Raw genomic sequence first — 17,175 nt, 5'->3', positions numbered from 1 at the left:
ATGCCATTCTGGCATTGGGGTGACAATTCCATGATCCCCTGAGTCTCTAGCACAGACCCGGGTACTGCCAAACTACCTTTCCCGGGGTTTAACTGCAGCTGCTGCTGCTGCCAACCCCTCAGACAGGTTTCTGCCCTCCTGGGGTCCAGCCAGGCCTGGCCCAGGAAGGCAGAACAAAGGACTTCCTCAGAGAGAGGGTGTTACACCCTCTCCCTTTGGAAAAAGGTGTCCGGGCTGGGGAGGAGTAGCCTCCCCCAGCCTCTGGAAATGCTTTGATGGGCACAGATGGTGCCCATCTCTGCATAAGCCAGTCTACACTGGTTCAGGGATCCCCCAGCCCTGCTCTGGCGCGAAACTGGACAAAGGAAAGGGGAGTGACCACTCCCCTGACCTGCACCTCCCCTGGGAGGTGCCCAGAGCTCCTCCAGTGTGCTTCAGACCTTTGCCATCTTGGAAACAGAGGTGCTGCTGGCACACTGGACTGCTCTGAGTGCCCAGTGCCAGCAGGTGACGTCAGAGACTCCTTCTGATAGGCTCTTACCTGTGTTGCTAGCCTATCCTCCTTCCTAAGTAGCCAAACCTCCTTTTCTAGCTATTTAGGGTCTCTGCTTTGGGGAATTCTTTAGATAACGAATGCAAGAGCTCATCAGAGTTCCTCTGCATCTCTCTCTTCACCTTCTGCCAAGGAATCGACCGCTGACTGCTCTGGACGCCTGCAAAACCGCAACAAAGTAGCATAGACGACTACTGCAACCTTGTATCGCTGATCCAGCCGCCTTCTCGTCTGCTTTCCTGGTGGTGCATGCTGTGGGGTTAGTCTGCCTCCTCTCTGCACTAGAAGCTCTGAAGAAATCTCCCGTGGGTTGACAGAATCTTCCCCCTGCAACCGCAGGCACCAAAAGACTGCATCACCGGTCCTCTGGGTCCCCTCTCAGCACGACGAGCGTGGTCCCTGGAACTCAGCAACTCTGTCCAAGTGACTCCCACAGTCCAGTGACTCTTTAATCCAAGTTTGGTGGAGGTAAGTCCTTGCCTCACCACGCTAGACTGCATTGCTGGGTACCGCGTGATTTGCAGCTGCTCCGGCTCCTGTGCACTCTTGCAGGATTTCCTTTGTGCACAGCCAAGCCTGGGTCCCCGACACTCTAACCTGCAGTGCACGACCTCCTGAGTTGTCCTCCGGCGTCGTGGGACCTTCTTTTGTGACTTCGGGTGAGCTCCGGTTCACTCTTCTTCGTAGTGCCTGTTCCGGCACTTCTGCGGGTGCTGCTTGCTTCTGAGCGGGCTCCTTGTCTTGCTGGGCCCCCCCTCTGTCTCCTCAAGCAATTGGTGACATCCTGGTCCCTCCTGGGCCACAGCAGCATCCAAAAACCCTAACCGCGACCCTTGCAGCTAGCAAGGCTTGTTTGCGGTCTTTCTGCGTGGGAACACCTCTGCAAGCTTCTTCACGACGTGGGACATCCATCCTCTAAAGGGGAAGTTCCTAGTCCTCTTCGTTCTTGCAGAAACCACAGCTTCTACCATCCGGTGGCAGCTTCTTTGCACCCTCAGCTGGCATTTCTTGGGCATCTGCCCACTCCCGACTTGAGTGTGACTCTTGGACTTGGTCCCCTTGTTCCACTAGTACTCTTGTCTGGAAATCCATTGTTGTTGCATTGCTGGTATTGGTCTTCCTTGCAGAATTCCCCTATCACGACTTCTTTGCTCTCTGGGGAACTTAGGTGCACTTTACACCTACTTTTCAGGGTCTTGGGGTGGGCTATTTTTCTAACCCTCACTGTTTTCTTACAGTCCCAGCGACCCTCTACAAGCTCACATAGGTTTGGGGTCCATTCGTGGTTCGCATTCCACTTCTAGAGTATATGGTTTTTGTTGCCCCTATACCTATGTGCTCTCATTGCAATCTATTGTGACTGTACATTGCTTGCATTGCTTTCTATTGCTATTACTGCATATTTTTGGTATTGTGTACATATATCTTGTGTATATTTGCTATCCTCATACTGAGGGTACTCACTGAGATACTTTTGGCATATTGTCATAAAAATAAAGTACCTTTATTTTTAGTATATATGTGTATTGTTTTTTCTTATGATATTGTGCATATGACACTAGTGGTATAGTGGGAGCTTTGCATGTCTCCTAGATCAGCCTAAGCTGCTCTGCTAAGCCAAAGCTGCTAGACACCTCTTCTACACTAATAAGGGATACCTGGACCTGGTGCAGAGTGTAAGTACCCCTTGGTACTCACTACAAACCAGGCCAGCCTCCTACATTGGTTGTGCAGCAGTGGGATAAGTACTTGCAACTACTTACCACTTTGTCATTTTGTACTTTTCATAAGAGAAAAATATACAAAACAAGTTCAGTGTATGTACACCTATCCAAAAAGTTTTGCTTTTCTTCTCTTACTCTATTGCTAAGTGCTGAAAAGTACCTCTAAAACTTTCAAAAAGTTCTAAAAAGTTGAAAAAGTTTTTTCCTGTTCCTTAAAAAGTCCTGAAACTTTTTCTTTCTTTTTCTGTCCCTTAAACTCTTTTCTATCATGTCTGGTACAGGTCAAACTCTGGATCTGGCCAGCACAGCTTATGACCACCTTAACTGGAAAGGTGTAAGGAGTCTCTGCATTGATAGAGGTTTAGGGGTAGGGAAGAATCCTTCTAGAGAATTGTTGGTTAATATGCTCATTGATAAGGCCTTAGCTGGCACATCAGGTGACAGATTAGCTGATGGTTCACACTCTGATTCTGGGGTAGCCACAGCAAAAGTGTTAGATGAGAATCTTCCCAACCTGCCCCTTAGCAGGCCACCTAGCATGGCTGGTACTAATGTGAGCTCTCATCACAGTACGGATGTCATTCCTTTAGGCCAGGTTGTTAGAGTGCCACCTGTTAGGGACAGGTCTCCCTCTGTCCATTCACACCATTCTTCTGTGTCTAAGCATGCCTAACCCATCCACCCTGATGACAGAATGTTAGAAAGGGAACTCAATAGATTGAGAGTGGAAGAGTCCGGACTGAAGCTTAAACAGCAACAGCTGGCTCTAGACAGGGAAACTTTTGACTTAGAAAAAGAAAGGCAGAGGTTGGGGTTTGGACCCCATGGTGGCAGCAGCAGTATTACAGATAGTAATCCTGTAAAAGAGCATGATTCTAGGAATCTGCACAAGATAGTTCCCCCTTATAATGAGGGGGATGACATTAACAAGTGGTTTGCTGCACTTGAGAGGGCCTGTGTTGTACAGGGGGTCCCTCAAAGGCAGTGGGCTGCTATCCTATGGCTATCTTTCAGTGGAAAGGGTAGGGATAGGCTCCTTACTGTGAAGGAAAGTGATGCCAATAATTTTACAGTTTTAAAGAATGCACTCCTAGATGGTTATGGCTTAACCACTGAACAGTACAGGATCAAGTTCAGAGAAACCAAAAAGGAGTCTTCACAAGACTGGGTAGACTTTGTTGACCATTTAGTGAAGGCCTTGGAGGGGTGGTTACATGGCAGTAAAGTTTCTGACTATGAAAGCCTATATAACTTAATCCTGAGAGAGCATATTCTTAATAACTGTGTGTCTGATTTGTTGCACCAATATCTAGTGGACTCAGATCTGACCGCTCCCCAAGAATTGGGAAAGAAGGCAGACAAATGGGTCAGAACAAGAGTGAACAGAAAAGTTCATACAGGGGGTGACAAGGATGGCAAGAAGAAGGATGGTAAGTCTTCAGACAAGGGTGGGGACAAATCTAAAAATGAGTCTTCATCAGGCCCACAAAAACACTCTGGTGGGGGTGGTGGGCCCAAATCCTCTTCTTATCAAGTAAAGAACCCATGGTGCTATTTATGTAAAGTAAAAGGCCATTGGACAACTGATGCCAGTTGTCCAAAGAAAAGCACCAAGCCTCCCACCACTACAACCCCTACTGCTACACCTAGTGCCCCTAGTAATAGCAGTGGTGGTGGGAGCAAACCTACTAATAGCCAATCCAAGGGAGTAGCTGGGCTCACTTTTGGTAATTTAGTTGGGGTTGGTCTTGTTAGGGAGACCACAGAGGCTGTGTTAGTCTCTGAAGGTGCCATTGATTTGGCCACCTTGATTGCTTGTCCCATTAATATGGATAAGTACAAGCAACTTCCCCTAATAAATGGTGTTGAGGTTCAGGCCTACAGGGACACAGGTGCCAGTCTTACCATGGTAATAGAGAAACTGGTCCACCCTGAACAACACCTACTTGGTCACCAGTACCAAGTGACTGATGCTCATAACAACACTCTTAGCCACCTCATGGCTGTTGTGAATCTCAACGGGGGGGGGGGTTACTGGTCCAAAGAAAGTTGTGGTTGCCTCAGATTTACCTGTAGACTGTCTACTAGGGAACGATTTAGAGACATCAGCTTGGGCAGAAGTGGAGTTGGAGGCTCATGCAGCAATGCTGGGCATTCCTGGGCATATTTTTGCTTTGACCAGGGCTCAGGCCAAAAAGCAAAAAGGACAGGGTGACTTGGATCCTGGAACAATGGACCAAGTGCTCCCTAAAGCTAGGGTTAGTAAAGGTAAACCACTACCTACTATCCCTCCCTCTACAGTAGATTCAACTTCTGAGTAAGAAGAATTTCCCCCCTGTGCAGAACCTTCACCAGAGGAGCTGGAAGCAGACACTGCTGAGCTTTTGGGTGGAGGGGGGCCTGCCAGGGAGGAGCTGAGTGTGGCACAGCAGACCTGTCCCACACTAGAGGGTCTAAGACAGCAAGCTGTCAAACAGCAAAATGGGGATGTCAGTGACTCTCACAGAGTTTACTGGGAGGACAACCTCTTGTATACTGAAGCAAGGGATCCAAAACCTGGAACAGCCAGGAGATTGGTGATTCCCCTGCAATACAGAGAGTTCTTCCTAACTCTAGCCCACGACATTCCCTTGGCTGGACATTTGGGGCAAATGAAAACATGGGACAGGCTTGTTCCCTTGTTTCATTGGCCTAGAATGTCAGAGGAAACAAAGGAATTTTGTAAGTCCTGTGTCACCTGTCAAGCCAGTGGCAAAACAGGTGGCACCCCAAAGGCTCCCCTTATTCCACTACCTGTGGTTGGGATTCCCTTTGAAAGGGTAGGGGTTAACATAGTTGGCCCCCTTGACCCTCCTACTGCTTCAGGCAATAGGTTTATTTTGGTGGTAGTGGACTATGCCACCAGATATCCTGAAGCAATTCCTCTAAGGACCACTACAGCTCCTGCAGTAGCAAAGGCGCTCCTGGGAATCTTTTCCAGGGTGGGCTTCCCAAAAGAGGTGGTATCAGACAGGGGTAGCAACTTTGTCTGCTTACTTAAAAGCCATGTGGAAGGAATATGGGGTAACATACAAATTCACCACACCCTATCATCCATAAACAAATGGACTGGTTGAGAGGTTTAACAAAACTCTCAAAGGAATGATAATGGGACTCCCTGAAAAACTCCGGAGGAGATGGGATGTCCTATTACCTTGCCTCCTTTTTGCTTACAGGGAGGTACCCCAAAAAGGAGTGGGCTTCAGCCCCTTTGAACTCCTATTTGGGCACCCTGTAAGAGGTCCCCTAACACTTGTAAAGGAGGATTGGGAACAACCTTTAAAAGCTCCTAAGCAAGACATAGTGGACTTTGTACTTGGCCTAAGATCCAGAATGGCTGAGTATATGAAAAAGGCCAGCAAAAACCTTCAGGCCAGCCAAGAGCTCCAAAAGCAATGGCATGACCAGAAGGCTGTTCTGATTCAGTACCAACCAGGACAGAAGGTGTGGGTCTTGGAGCCTGTGGCCCCAAGAGCACTCCAAGACAAATGGAGTGGTCCCCACATTATTGTTGAGAAAAACGGAGAAGTCACCTACTTGGTTGACTTAGGCACTGCCAGGAGTCCTCTTAGGGTGCTCCATGTCAATCACCTGAAACCCTACTATGACGGCTGATCTCACCCTGCTCATGGCAACAGATGAAGGACAGGAAGAAGAGAGTGACCCTCTCCCTGATCTCTTCTCTTCCACAGAACAAGATGCTCTAGTGGAAGGTGTAGTTTTGGCAGATTGTCTTACTGCTGAGCAGAAAGACCACTGCATAAATCTCCTGGGTCAGTTTTCTGAACTCTTTTCTACTGTGCCAGGCACCACATCTTGGTGTCAACACACAATTGGTACTGGAGACAGCTTGCCTGTCAAAAGTAAGATCTATAGGCAGCCTGACTATGTCAGGGACTGCATAAAACAAGAAGTTCAGAAAATGCTTGAACTGGGAGTGGTTGAGCACTCTGAAAGTCCATGGGCCTCTCCTGTGGTACTTGTACCAAAGCCTCATTCCAAAGATGGGAAAAAGGAAATGAGATTTTGTGTGGATTACAGAGGTCTCAACCAGGTAACTACAACTAATGCTCACCCTATACCCAGGGCAGATGAGCTCATAGATACACTGGCATCTGCCAAGTATCTAAGCACCTTGATTTGACTGCAGGATATTGGCAGATCAAGTTATCAGAGGATGCTAAAGCAAAAACTGCATTTTCAACCATTGGAGGGCACTACCAATTCACAGTAATGCCTTTTGTTTTGAAAAATGCACCTGCCACTTTTCAGAGGTTGGTGAATACAGTCCTGCAAGGGTTGGAGGCTTTAGTGCAGCATATCTAGATGATATATCTGTCTTTAGCTCCACCTGGGATGATCACTTGGTCCACCTATGGAAAGTTTTGGAGGCCCTGCAAAAGGCAGGCCTCACTATCAAGGCTTCAAAGTGCCAGATAGGGCAGGGGAAAGTGGTTTATCTGGGACACCTTGTAGGTGGAGAACAGATTGCACCACTTCAGGGGAAAATCCAAACTATTATAGATTGGATTCCCCCTACAACTCAGACCCAGGTGAGAGCCTTCTTACAGGAGGTTCATAAAGAACTATGACCTCCCATCTAAGAAAATGCCTAAAAATGTATTGTGGACAGCTAGCTGTCAGAAAGCTTTTGAGGGGCTGAAACAGGCCATGTGCTCTGCACCTGTCCTAAAAAGCCCTTGTTACTCCAAAAAATTCATTGTCCAGACTGATGCATCTGAATTAGGGGTAGGGGCAGTCTTATCACAAGTCAATTCTGAGGGCCAGGATCAACCTGTTGCTTTTATCAGCAGGAGGTTGACCCCTAGAGAAAAGCGTTGGTCTGCCATAGAGAGGGAGGCCTTTGCTGTGATCTGGGCACTGAAGAAGTTGAGGCCATACCTGTTTGGCACTCACTTCATTGTTCAGACAGACCACAAACCTCTACTTTGGCTAAAACAAATGAAAGGTGAAAACCCTAAATTGTTGAGGTGGTCCATATCTGTACAGGGAATGGACTATACAGTGGAACATAGACCTGGGAGTACCCACTCCAATGCAGATGGACTCTCCAGATATTTCCACTTAGACAATGAAGACTCATCAGGTCATGGCTAGTCTTATTGTCCTTCGTTTTGGGGAGGGGGCGGGTTGTGTAGTAAAGTACCATCTTGCCTGGCATGTTACCCCCATATTTCACTGCATATATGTTGTTTTAGTTGTATGTGTCACTGGGACCCTGCCAGCCAGGGCCCCAGTGCTCATAAGTTTGCCCTGTGTGTGTTCCCTGTGTGATGACTGACTGTCTCACTGAGGCTCTGCTAACCAGAACCTCAGTGGTTATGCTCTCTCTTTGCTTTCCAAATTGTCACTAACAGGCTAGTGACCAATTTCACCAATTCACATTGGCATACTGGAACACCCTTATAATTCCCTAGTATATGGTACTGAGGTACCCAGGGTATTGGGGTTCCAGGAGATCCCTATGGGCTGCAGCATTTCTTTTGCCATAGGGAGCTCTGACAATTCTTACACAGGCCTGCCACTGTAGCCTGAGTGAAATAACGTCCACGTTATTTCACAGCCATTTACCAGTGCACTTAAGTAACTTATAAGTCACCTATATGTCTAACCTTTACCTGGTAAAGGTTGGGTGCTAAGTTACTTAGTGTGTGGGCACCCTGGCACTAGCCAAGGTGCCCCCACATTGTTCAGGGCAAATTCCCCGGACTTTGTGAGTGCGAGGACACCATTACTCGCGTGCACTGTACATAGGTCACTACCTATGTACAGCGTCACAATGGTAACTCCGAACATGGCCATGTAACATGTCTAAGATCATGGGATTGTCACCCCAATTCCATTCTGGCATTGGGGAGCCAATTCCATGATCCCCCGAGTCTCTAGCACAGACCCCGGTACTGCCAAACTACCTTTCCCGGGGTTTCACTGCAGCTGCTGCTGCTGCCAACCCCTCAGACAGGTTTCTTCCCTCCTGGGGTCCAGCCAGGCCTGGCCCAGGAAGGCAGAACAAAGGACTTCCTCAGAGAGAGGGTGTCACACCTGGGGAGGAGTAGCCTCCCCCAGCCTCTGGAAATGCTTTGATGGGCACAGATGGTGCCCATCTCTTCATAAGCCAGTCTACACCGGTTCAGGGATCCCCCAGGCCTGCTCTGGCGTGAAACTGGACAAAGGAAAGGGGATATTTGCATTAGTTTTAGTTAACCTCCTCAACAATAATGATCTCAAGCTGGATGTGATCCATTTGGAATTATATAAAATAGTTAAAACATTTAAGGCTGTATTATACTTATTGCTGCTTCAAGTATGCCACATAGTTCAGTCTGGGAAAAAAATCCTGGCAAGCTGGCCGTATGCTAACATTTTGATTCATTTGAAAAAATAAGGACCCAACAGTTGTTCTTTACCAAAGCCAATGTATTTTCTTAATACTCCGAGATACTTGAAAAGTGTTGGCTAATAACATTATTTGAATATTCCCTTTCTAAGTCTCAGCAGAGCAACATTGGTTCTGCACCAATATGACTATCGTTACAGGATCATGCTCATCAAACTAGTTTGCCTCTTATTTTGGTTTATTGGTCCAGCAAATGTGTTTGAAGCTATCCAGTGGGCTTATTTATGGATATTCATGGCACTCTTAGGTTTGCCTCCTTCCATTATACAAGTGATGAAATCATTATATAATCTTCCAAATGCCTCTGTTTCTTAACGCAGCTCTGTTGAAACGCTTTGGCATTGAATAAGGTACATGGTAGAGCTGTTCACTTACACCTATTTGGTGTACTGTATGGAGTCACTTCACCAATTCTAAGAGAGTGAGGTGTTTCTCCATGTTGGAGGATCACACTCCACATCAGTATTCTATTTTTGCCGATGATATTAGATCACACATCGCCAACTGTGCATACACTGTTGAGGCAATTTTCCATCTATCTGAAGTACAATAGAGATTCTAGATGAATTAAGGTAAAAGTATTTGGTGGTGAACATTGGCATCCATATAAAAGGAGACGCATTAGCCAAGTACAAAGTACCTTAATTTGCCACTGTCAGCTGTAAAATACATTGTGTTTAAGATGCTTATCTTACCTGGTTTCTTGTATCTGATTTGGACATTGCTCTGCTACATACTGAGCACCATGAATATTATTGGGCTGGTGGATAACGAGTTAACATCTTGTGGATGAAGCACTAAAGGAGCCCATGAGAAGCTAAACACTAAGACTGAGAACATCACACTGGCTGTGCATACCATTGAGTTGACACTAATGGGCCTTTTGGAAGAGATTTGGACTCTTCCTCACAGAAAGCGGAAACTGACAATGCCTGCCTTTGACAGAACATACTACAAATGGAATCTAAGAGAGAATTGTAAGAGAACTTCTAAAGAGAATACATAATAAACATATTGGGTATTCCATTTGCGATACCAAATGGGATGCTGCACTGAGGTGAAGAACTTGCTCTGCCCGCCTTCTCTCATCAGATGCATTTATAGACTTCTGGGGAATAGGGGAAATGCACTTGGCAATGTAGTGGTGGTAAGGTGCAAAATGTGTTTTTTAGGATAGCAATCACACAAGGTAATGTATATGCAGCGGTCATCCTGTTCTTTGTCATTGATGTATGGCCTGAGACACCACAGTGTAGAAAGCCTTGTTTACCATCAGTAGCAGGGCCATGCCTCCAAAAGCAGTACATTGATTGAGCCTAGTATGTTAATTTTGCATATCTCCTCTTCCTGGGTACTGGTTACCCAGAAGAGTAGCTTAATCAGTAAGAGTTAGTGGAGTACACATTGCCTAAGCTAAGATGATTTACAGTAAGGTGCTTTCATGTAAGGAATCAGTTTCGTCAATAGAAATATTAAAACAATGAAATACAAAAGCAACCAAGATTCACACTTCACACTTATAAAAATAACTCTCTGGGAAGACTGGCTCTGTAATCTGGTGGATACAGCGCTTTGAAAAGGGAAGTTGACAACAGGCCCCATTGAGACAGGTGTTCACTGGAGACACCTGATTCCGTTGATATGGGAGTAACACTAACTGATGATATCCAACTTTTTATAAAGTGCTCAATAGAATTTCCTGCAAGTTCAACATAGACACCACTATCCATGCAATCAGAATGGATATTCTGTTATATATCTTGGTTTATAAGGCTTAGTCAGACCCTTCTTCATTGATACCCAGTCTACTGGAGTGGTCTATGGAGATTTTGTTCAATTCCGGCTAAACAGTCTAATCCTTTTCAAGGCAGATCAAAACAAGAAAGAAAGAAAGAGTATGGGTTTATTTCAAATAAATGTAGTAAAGATCTGTTGCCATTGCCTTTCTGCTAGATCACTAAGGAGATTAGTTATTGCAAGGCCACAAATTTTGAAAACCTCCTTTCCAGTGGTTTTTGCCTTTGTTTTCTCCATGCCTTGCTCATGATGACTAAGATTTGCTGGGTTGAAGACTAGTGGCCAAACATTTTCAACATCTTCTGTTTTCAGATCATGTATCAGGGATGATAACAGAGAAATGAACAACTTGTTGATATGATTGATAGTTGTTCTTGAGGAATGAGCTAGTAAAGGGTGACTCATTTTCCCTGACTTTCTATTATTGGGCTACTGTTGGTACATGCAGTGAGTAGCTATTAACTAGGACATTGAGAGTGCACAATTCATAATGTATTCCTTTGGTGCCGAAAGAAGACATAGAGATTGATTGTCTCATTAAATTTGATAACATCATCTATATGTGTATGTGTGCATGTGTATGTATGTATGTGTATGTATATATATATATATATATATATATATATATATATATATATATATATATATATATATATATATATACACTAATAATTACATCACTTGACTTTGGGAGGGAAGTGTAATACAGCACCAAGAAGATCATCTTCTACTTTCTCTTTCCAGGCAATGTACTAACCACTACCATGAAACACTCATGCCTAAATCAGCTGTCCACTCCAGACATTGCTTCTCCCATCACACTGCTTAACCCCATCACGGGGAACATCCTTGGCATCATCTGCACCACTCTGCCATATCTCATCTGCCACCTGCCACAATATGTGGACTAGAATTCTCATTCCACAGTCATAAGTGATTTGACCTAAAATGAACTTGCTCCACATCTCTTCCATACACAGAGGTCAACGGATGCCAGTGAAGCAGATCCTTTGAAAGTTTACCAGTGAGTGGGCTGCAAGTCTGTCTGTTATTGGCAGACACATTTTCATCATAGAACTTGATTCCCTGCTAAATGACTTGAGCCACACCCTCCAGATAACTGCAGAAGTCCATGCACCAATCAAGCTGCAGTCTTTGCAAGTCAACCCTTCTGCAACTATGTTTAGCACCTTATCCCCTAATGTTCTACTTCAAAGAGAAGCGTGCAAGAATCAGAGACTCCAAATATATTATCACTAAAGTCTAACACATCAGTAGTGCATGCACGTTGGTCATCATCAAGGCAGTCCCCAGGTTGTTCTTCACTATCTTCCATCAATGACTTGGCTATGTTCCACCAATCCATGAAACGCACATCAATTGCATACAATGCCATCCCATCATACTTGTGAAAGAGGTCTTTGAGGAAGCCCTGTTGGCTGTACTGAAAATGATTAGTTCATTACTAACCCAGGGCATATTTCTGCACACTCTCGAGACTGGTTGAATCATTCTTTTCTACTTCAACTACGACCTTTTGAGCTTGCTAACTACTTATCGCTCACCTACTATTCCAGGAAAATATTGCTGGGAAGGCCATTTTTGAACTGTCTTCATGACAGAATCAACCTGCTCACATATTCACCAGTCTAGATTCAGACCACTGCACAATTGAGAGAAAAGGACCAACCAAGTGGTTGATGGCGCTCTTCTGATTTGTAGTTGGCAGCAGTGATTGCAGACAACATGAGTTGCTAGCGTGGCTTTCAAAGAGGAGTATGTATGGTTTCACTCAATAACTCGCCAATAGTGAAGGTGATGGTCTTCTCTGAAGCCTCACAGTGGTACGTTCCAAAGGTAAAAGTAACATTTCCTTTACTACTTGTAAGGAAAATGTTTGTGTCGTTCTGAATAAATTTAGCTCCTGTGCAGCAGTGCATGGCAGACAATGGGAGGAAACGGTCATAGTCTTGTATCATAGCTTGCTGTGGCCTGTGACAGAACTCCCACAGTATTTACCTGTACACTTGCCAGAGGTATCCCTGTTTTATTGAAAGTAATTTTTCCTCACCTGTGTTAGATTGGCTATGACAAAAGTAACACTTCCGAGCAAAATGTACAAGTGAAGTGTGTAATAGCCAAATAATAATGGAACAAGAAATAAAGAACTGACCCATGTGTATGCTAAGCTTATATAAAAGGAAAATCTTTTCTACAAAGAAAAAGAAACTTGAAAAAAATTGGTAACAAGATCAGGAAATCTAGTGAAAAACAAATCCGCATTGCAGGGTCTCACAAATCATCACATTGGCATTAGACGCATAAGGTCTCCAGACAACAAGTAAAAGATGTATTTTTGTTTCTTGTATTTAATCAATCAAATGTATTAATTATTCAATTCTTTGTCTTCATACTATAAGTATCCTAGTGAAGGTGTGGAGTCCGATGTACAAGGGTGATTGAGTTGTGACAGCTTTCTCCCAACTTCTGCTGCCCTTTTAACTGAAACACACACGTGCCAGATTCTTGTTGCTTGTGACTGACTGCCAAGCATTGCTAACTTTTCAGATGCTGGTCTGACATGTTAAAGGATCTAAACCGCCTACTGGTCTTTCAGAGACAGGTCTGCATGTCCCTGTCCAACATCCAACACCTACGGGCCTTTAACTGGAGATACACTTGGGTATGCCTTGGTTCTGCCTCAGTTCTGGGATTATGGTGACAAGTAATTGACTCTGCTGGGAGTCTAATTTTTCGGATTATTTTAATATGCAGTTATGTCAAGCTTTCCAGGGCCATGTGTGATACAGTTACAGTCCAGCCTTTAAAGACAGGAACACACTGCCTTCTGAGACTTGTAAATTTGCCTTTTGTGACTCTAAATGTCCAGTATCTGAAGTGTTGTTGGCTAATAAACCGGGATTAGTTCTGAGTGGTGCATTTGACAAGGTGCCATTTAACAGATATGTGACTGACTGCAGACTAGCCCTAAAGCCTTTCCAAGGCAGGAGAGAGAGAGGTTATATCATGGAAGTCATTGGAGCAATTGGGAGTTTGTTTTGTTGATTTCCGCATGGCTTTTGAACTGGCTGATAGAGAGCAACATTGGAAAAGGTTGATTGGAATACCTCTCTGAGACTCCTCAATTCTTATGGCTAAACACTGTTGTAAAATGGTACAGGTGAAGGTAGACTTTACAGGCAGTCTTACACAGTTTCACAAAGTTCAACAGTTTAAAACAAGGCAGCTTGCAGGCCCCAGCTCTGCCTGGCCTATAACTTGCTGGCTTGTCAAATAAATTAAAAGTAATTAGTTCTCTGCAAGAATAGGAGGGCTTCATGTGTTATGCGTAGTATATGCAGAAAATAGAGATATGATGCTGGTATTGCATGGGTGTATCATTGACAACAATCTCACAGCAAATATTGATAAAACAAAGGTCCTTTTTGGATGGAAATGCAGGAAGAATTATTGGCAGCTTCCAGAAAACTGTGGGGAGAATTTATTCTTATAAGCATTTAGGTTTAACTTTTTAGTTCCGCAATCCAATCTGGGCTGAGCATCGTCAACAAACATCCACCTGGTTTGTGATGACTTACCAAACTTTGTCTTTGACTATAGAGTGTTATCCACATCCCCCCTTAAATAAATCCGGTCCCTTCCTTTCCCCAGCAGAAGACAGTGTACATGGCTGAATGTTTACTCTATAAACACATAGTTTTCTTACACTTTTTTGTGATCCGCGCCTTTAAACATGTATTAAACTTTCCACAAACCATGATGATTTAGGCAGCTAGGTGTGAGTTGGGGCTTAATATAGAAGAAACCTGCTAAGCCGTACTCAGTTCTTGATCACAGAAGATCAAACTAAAATATCTTTCCTCTATTGTGTTGCGATTCAAAAGTCAGAAATAAAATGAGCAAGTGAGGATAAAGCCAAAACAAATGTTTTAAAGATGTGAATACTGACTGGTACACAGCAATGGGGCGTTTTCCATTCCAAATAGACATTGAGATGCTTATCAGTGCAGATCTTTACAATAAGACATTGGGGCTACCTAGTGAGTGAACCTTTCCATCTCACCTTACATTCCTTGGGCAAATCTGAGATTTCCCTTATACAGTTCGGTTCCAGGCTAAAGGCATTTAATTTCTATTTTGCTATGCACCCTTTCCTTTCCATTACAGGTTTGATTGCTGTAATTTAGTCTAATGAAAGGAAATTTATGTGGATTTACGCACCACGTAATGAATTGTAAAATCTTTATTTGGGAAGAATTATGTTTTATATCTTTCGTGTGCAATGAGGCTTTTAACTGATTATACGTTTTTTGGATCTGGCAGCCGGTTTTGGTCCCTTTTTATTTTCCTGTGAAAACATGTTTTTGTCTCATGGTCTTATAAATTGTGCTATTTTATTTATGATGGGTTGTAAGTTTGTCAGACACTGCCTAATCTAACGCATTTCAACCAGAAAAAAACAGTACCTTTAGTATGAATGAATCTTCAGAGATTGGGATAGAGCTCTTTCTTCTACTTTTCCACCCATTCCATTGACTTCATCTTGGCTAACCAGAGTCATTTTTGCCTAAAGCAGAATTGTATGCGTAGAACATCCTGAGTTAGTATTCTGCACTGTTGCTATACTTTTAATACTATGCATTAAGGCTTTCTTGCTGCCTTTCCATATAGAATAAAGGGAGAAATCAATTTGCTCTTCTGCTTCTTTTAGCAGCAGTGGCAGCAGCGGTGGAAGTCACCCAAGTAGCCGCAGCAGCAGTCGAGAGAACAGTGGAAGCGGTAGTGTTGGTGTCCCGATTGCTGTTCCTACCCCATCTCCCCCCAGTGTATATCCAGGTAAGCAAGACATTGGCTTTGCCTTTCATTCTCAAGATTTTCTTTCATATTTACTTGGCAATGTTGCAACTGTTAAAATCCTGGGGAAAAAAGAGGTTTTCTAGCATTTAGCCCTTAATAGTCTAGTACATTTGATATCCGAGATGTGAACACCTTTGTTACCAGCTCTCCTGTTAAGATCTTGAGTAACACAGATAACAAAATCTGCAGTGATCATAAAGATCTTGTATGGCAGTTTTAAATGCATGTGGACCATCACTGACCTGAAACTATCTTTTTCAATAAGCACAAATGAGAGAAGCAGGCAGGCTTTCCTTTCCTCCCATCCTTGTTGGTTGTTGATAATACTGTAAGTACATTAATGCTGTAAGTTAATTATTCCCAACAACATTTTGTCTATATTCATTGCAAGTTCATTTTCATATCATACTTTCATTCCTGTATCACGTGGACGCCAAATTGATAAGCACTTACTAACACAAAGTATGCAAAAAAAGCATGTCTACCCAGCTAACATGATCTCCTAATTAACTTCACCTCTTCCTCCTCTTTCCACCTAGCCTCTGCTGGCTGTGCTGGCACTCCTCCCATTCCTGTTACTTCCACACCTGCCCCTACCCCTCTTGCTCCTGCTTCTGTCCCCACCACAACCACCCCAGATGCTGCTGCTACAGGAGCCCAGCCCCTTGCTGAGGGCTTCACCTCTCCAACTCCCCCTGCTGTATCTTCCACTCCTCCTTCAGGTGAGTTTTGGCTGGTCTGTGTCCCGATGAGCCTGGAAATAAACAGTGTGAGCTGGCAGTAGTTATTGGTCTACATGTTGCTTGATACTGTGAAGAAACAAGTTTCCTGTATGTTTACAATAACAGTTCATTTACGTTAGTACGCTGCCACTATCCTATTTCCAGTAAACAGGAAAACTGGTTTCTCTGGTGCTTTAAAGTTATGTTTGCTAGTCCTAGAACACTTATCAGTATGGCTTCAGGTAAAGAAATTACTCATAGAAATCTGCATCGTAGGCTGTTCTTAAATATTCACAAAAATGGAACATCTCTGCTGATGTGTGAAGTCACAGGAAACCCATTTTACAGATAGAAAATGTTCTTTAAAAAATAAAGAACATAAAATGTCCTATTTCAAAGCATTTCCTGTCACTGCATCATGGCTTTGGTCACATGTACTGGAATTGGGTAGCAGACAAAAGCCTGCCTGCTCCAACCCTCTTAGGAGGGACAACTCTAAGAAAGAATATAGTGCCTATAGAGAAAGCATAGACATAATGATAAAGAGCAGCTCATCAATGCTATCTCGCATACCCAAACTCTATTCAGGAACTCAACTTGGAGATTTCCTTATTAGCTATACTTATAATAATAATAATTCATTTAGTTACTGAATCATAGATGGATTCGATTGCTGAAATTTAGTATGCAAGGATCTTTGTTTCTGATGAGCAGACTATTAGACAATTGGCCTTTTAACCTTATAGAGCTTAAGGGGGCGAGATTACCGCTATAGGACCAACTTAAAGTCAAATTCCCTTGTAGACCACTTCACCTCACTTGGCGAAATAACGTGATAGTGAAGACTTTGGGGTAAAACTCCCTCAACATGACAGGGAACCAGTCTTTAGCACGTTGAATAGATATATATTCAAGCTAATCTGTTTTGGCACCCGGTAACGCCATTTGAAGAATTATTCAATAGAGCAATTGCCTCTCTGTCCTAGGAACCACTTAGCATGAACTTATAGAAGGCAAATTCTGTATTCGGTCATACCTAAAGTG

The 17,175-nt window shown here is 43.8% G+C and overlaps 1 protein-coding gene across 21 annotated transcripts in view; it reads left to right on the top strand.

Moving 5' to 3' along the window:
• The window catches only part of ABI2 (abl interactor 2), a 630,778-nt gene that overhangs the window by 430,353 nt on the left and 183,250 nt on the right, over positions 1-17,175 (top strand). For 8 of the 21 annotated variants that reach the window (XM_069226013.1, XM_069226006.1, XM_069226004.1 and 5 more), the window contains 2 exons: positions 15,264-15,388; positions 15,949-16,131. In XM_069226013.1, coding sequence (XP_069082114.1) covers positions 15,264-15,388; positions 15,949-16,131 — 308 coding nt within the window. The remainder of the gene's footprint in view (positions 1-15,263; positions 15,389-15,948; positions 16,132-17,175) is intronic. The other 13 variants (XM_069226020.1, XM_069226018.1, XM_069226014.1 and 10 more) reach the window with 3 other exon arrangements.

Source organism: Pleurodeles waltl, chromosome 3_1 (genome assembly GCF_031143425.1).
Source record: "Pleurodeles waltl isolate 20211129_DDA chromosome 3_1, aPleWal1.hap1.20221129, whole genome shotgun sequence".
NCBI lineage: Eukaryota > Metazoa > Chordata > Amphibia > Caudata > Salamandridae > Pleurodeles > Pleurodeles waltl.
This window is presented reverse-complemented; position numbering and strand designations above follow the sequence as displayed.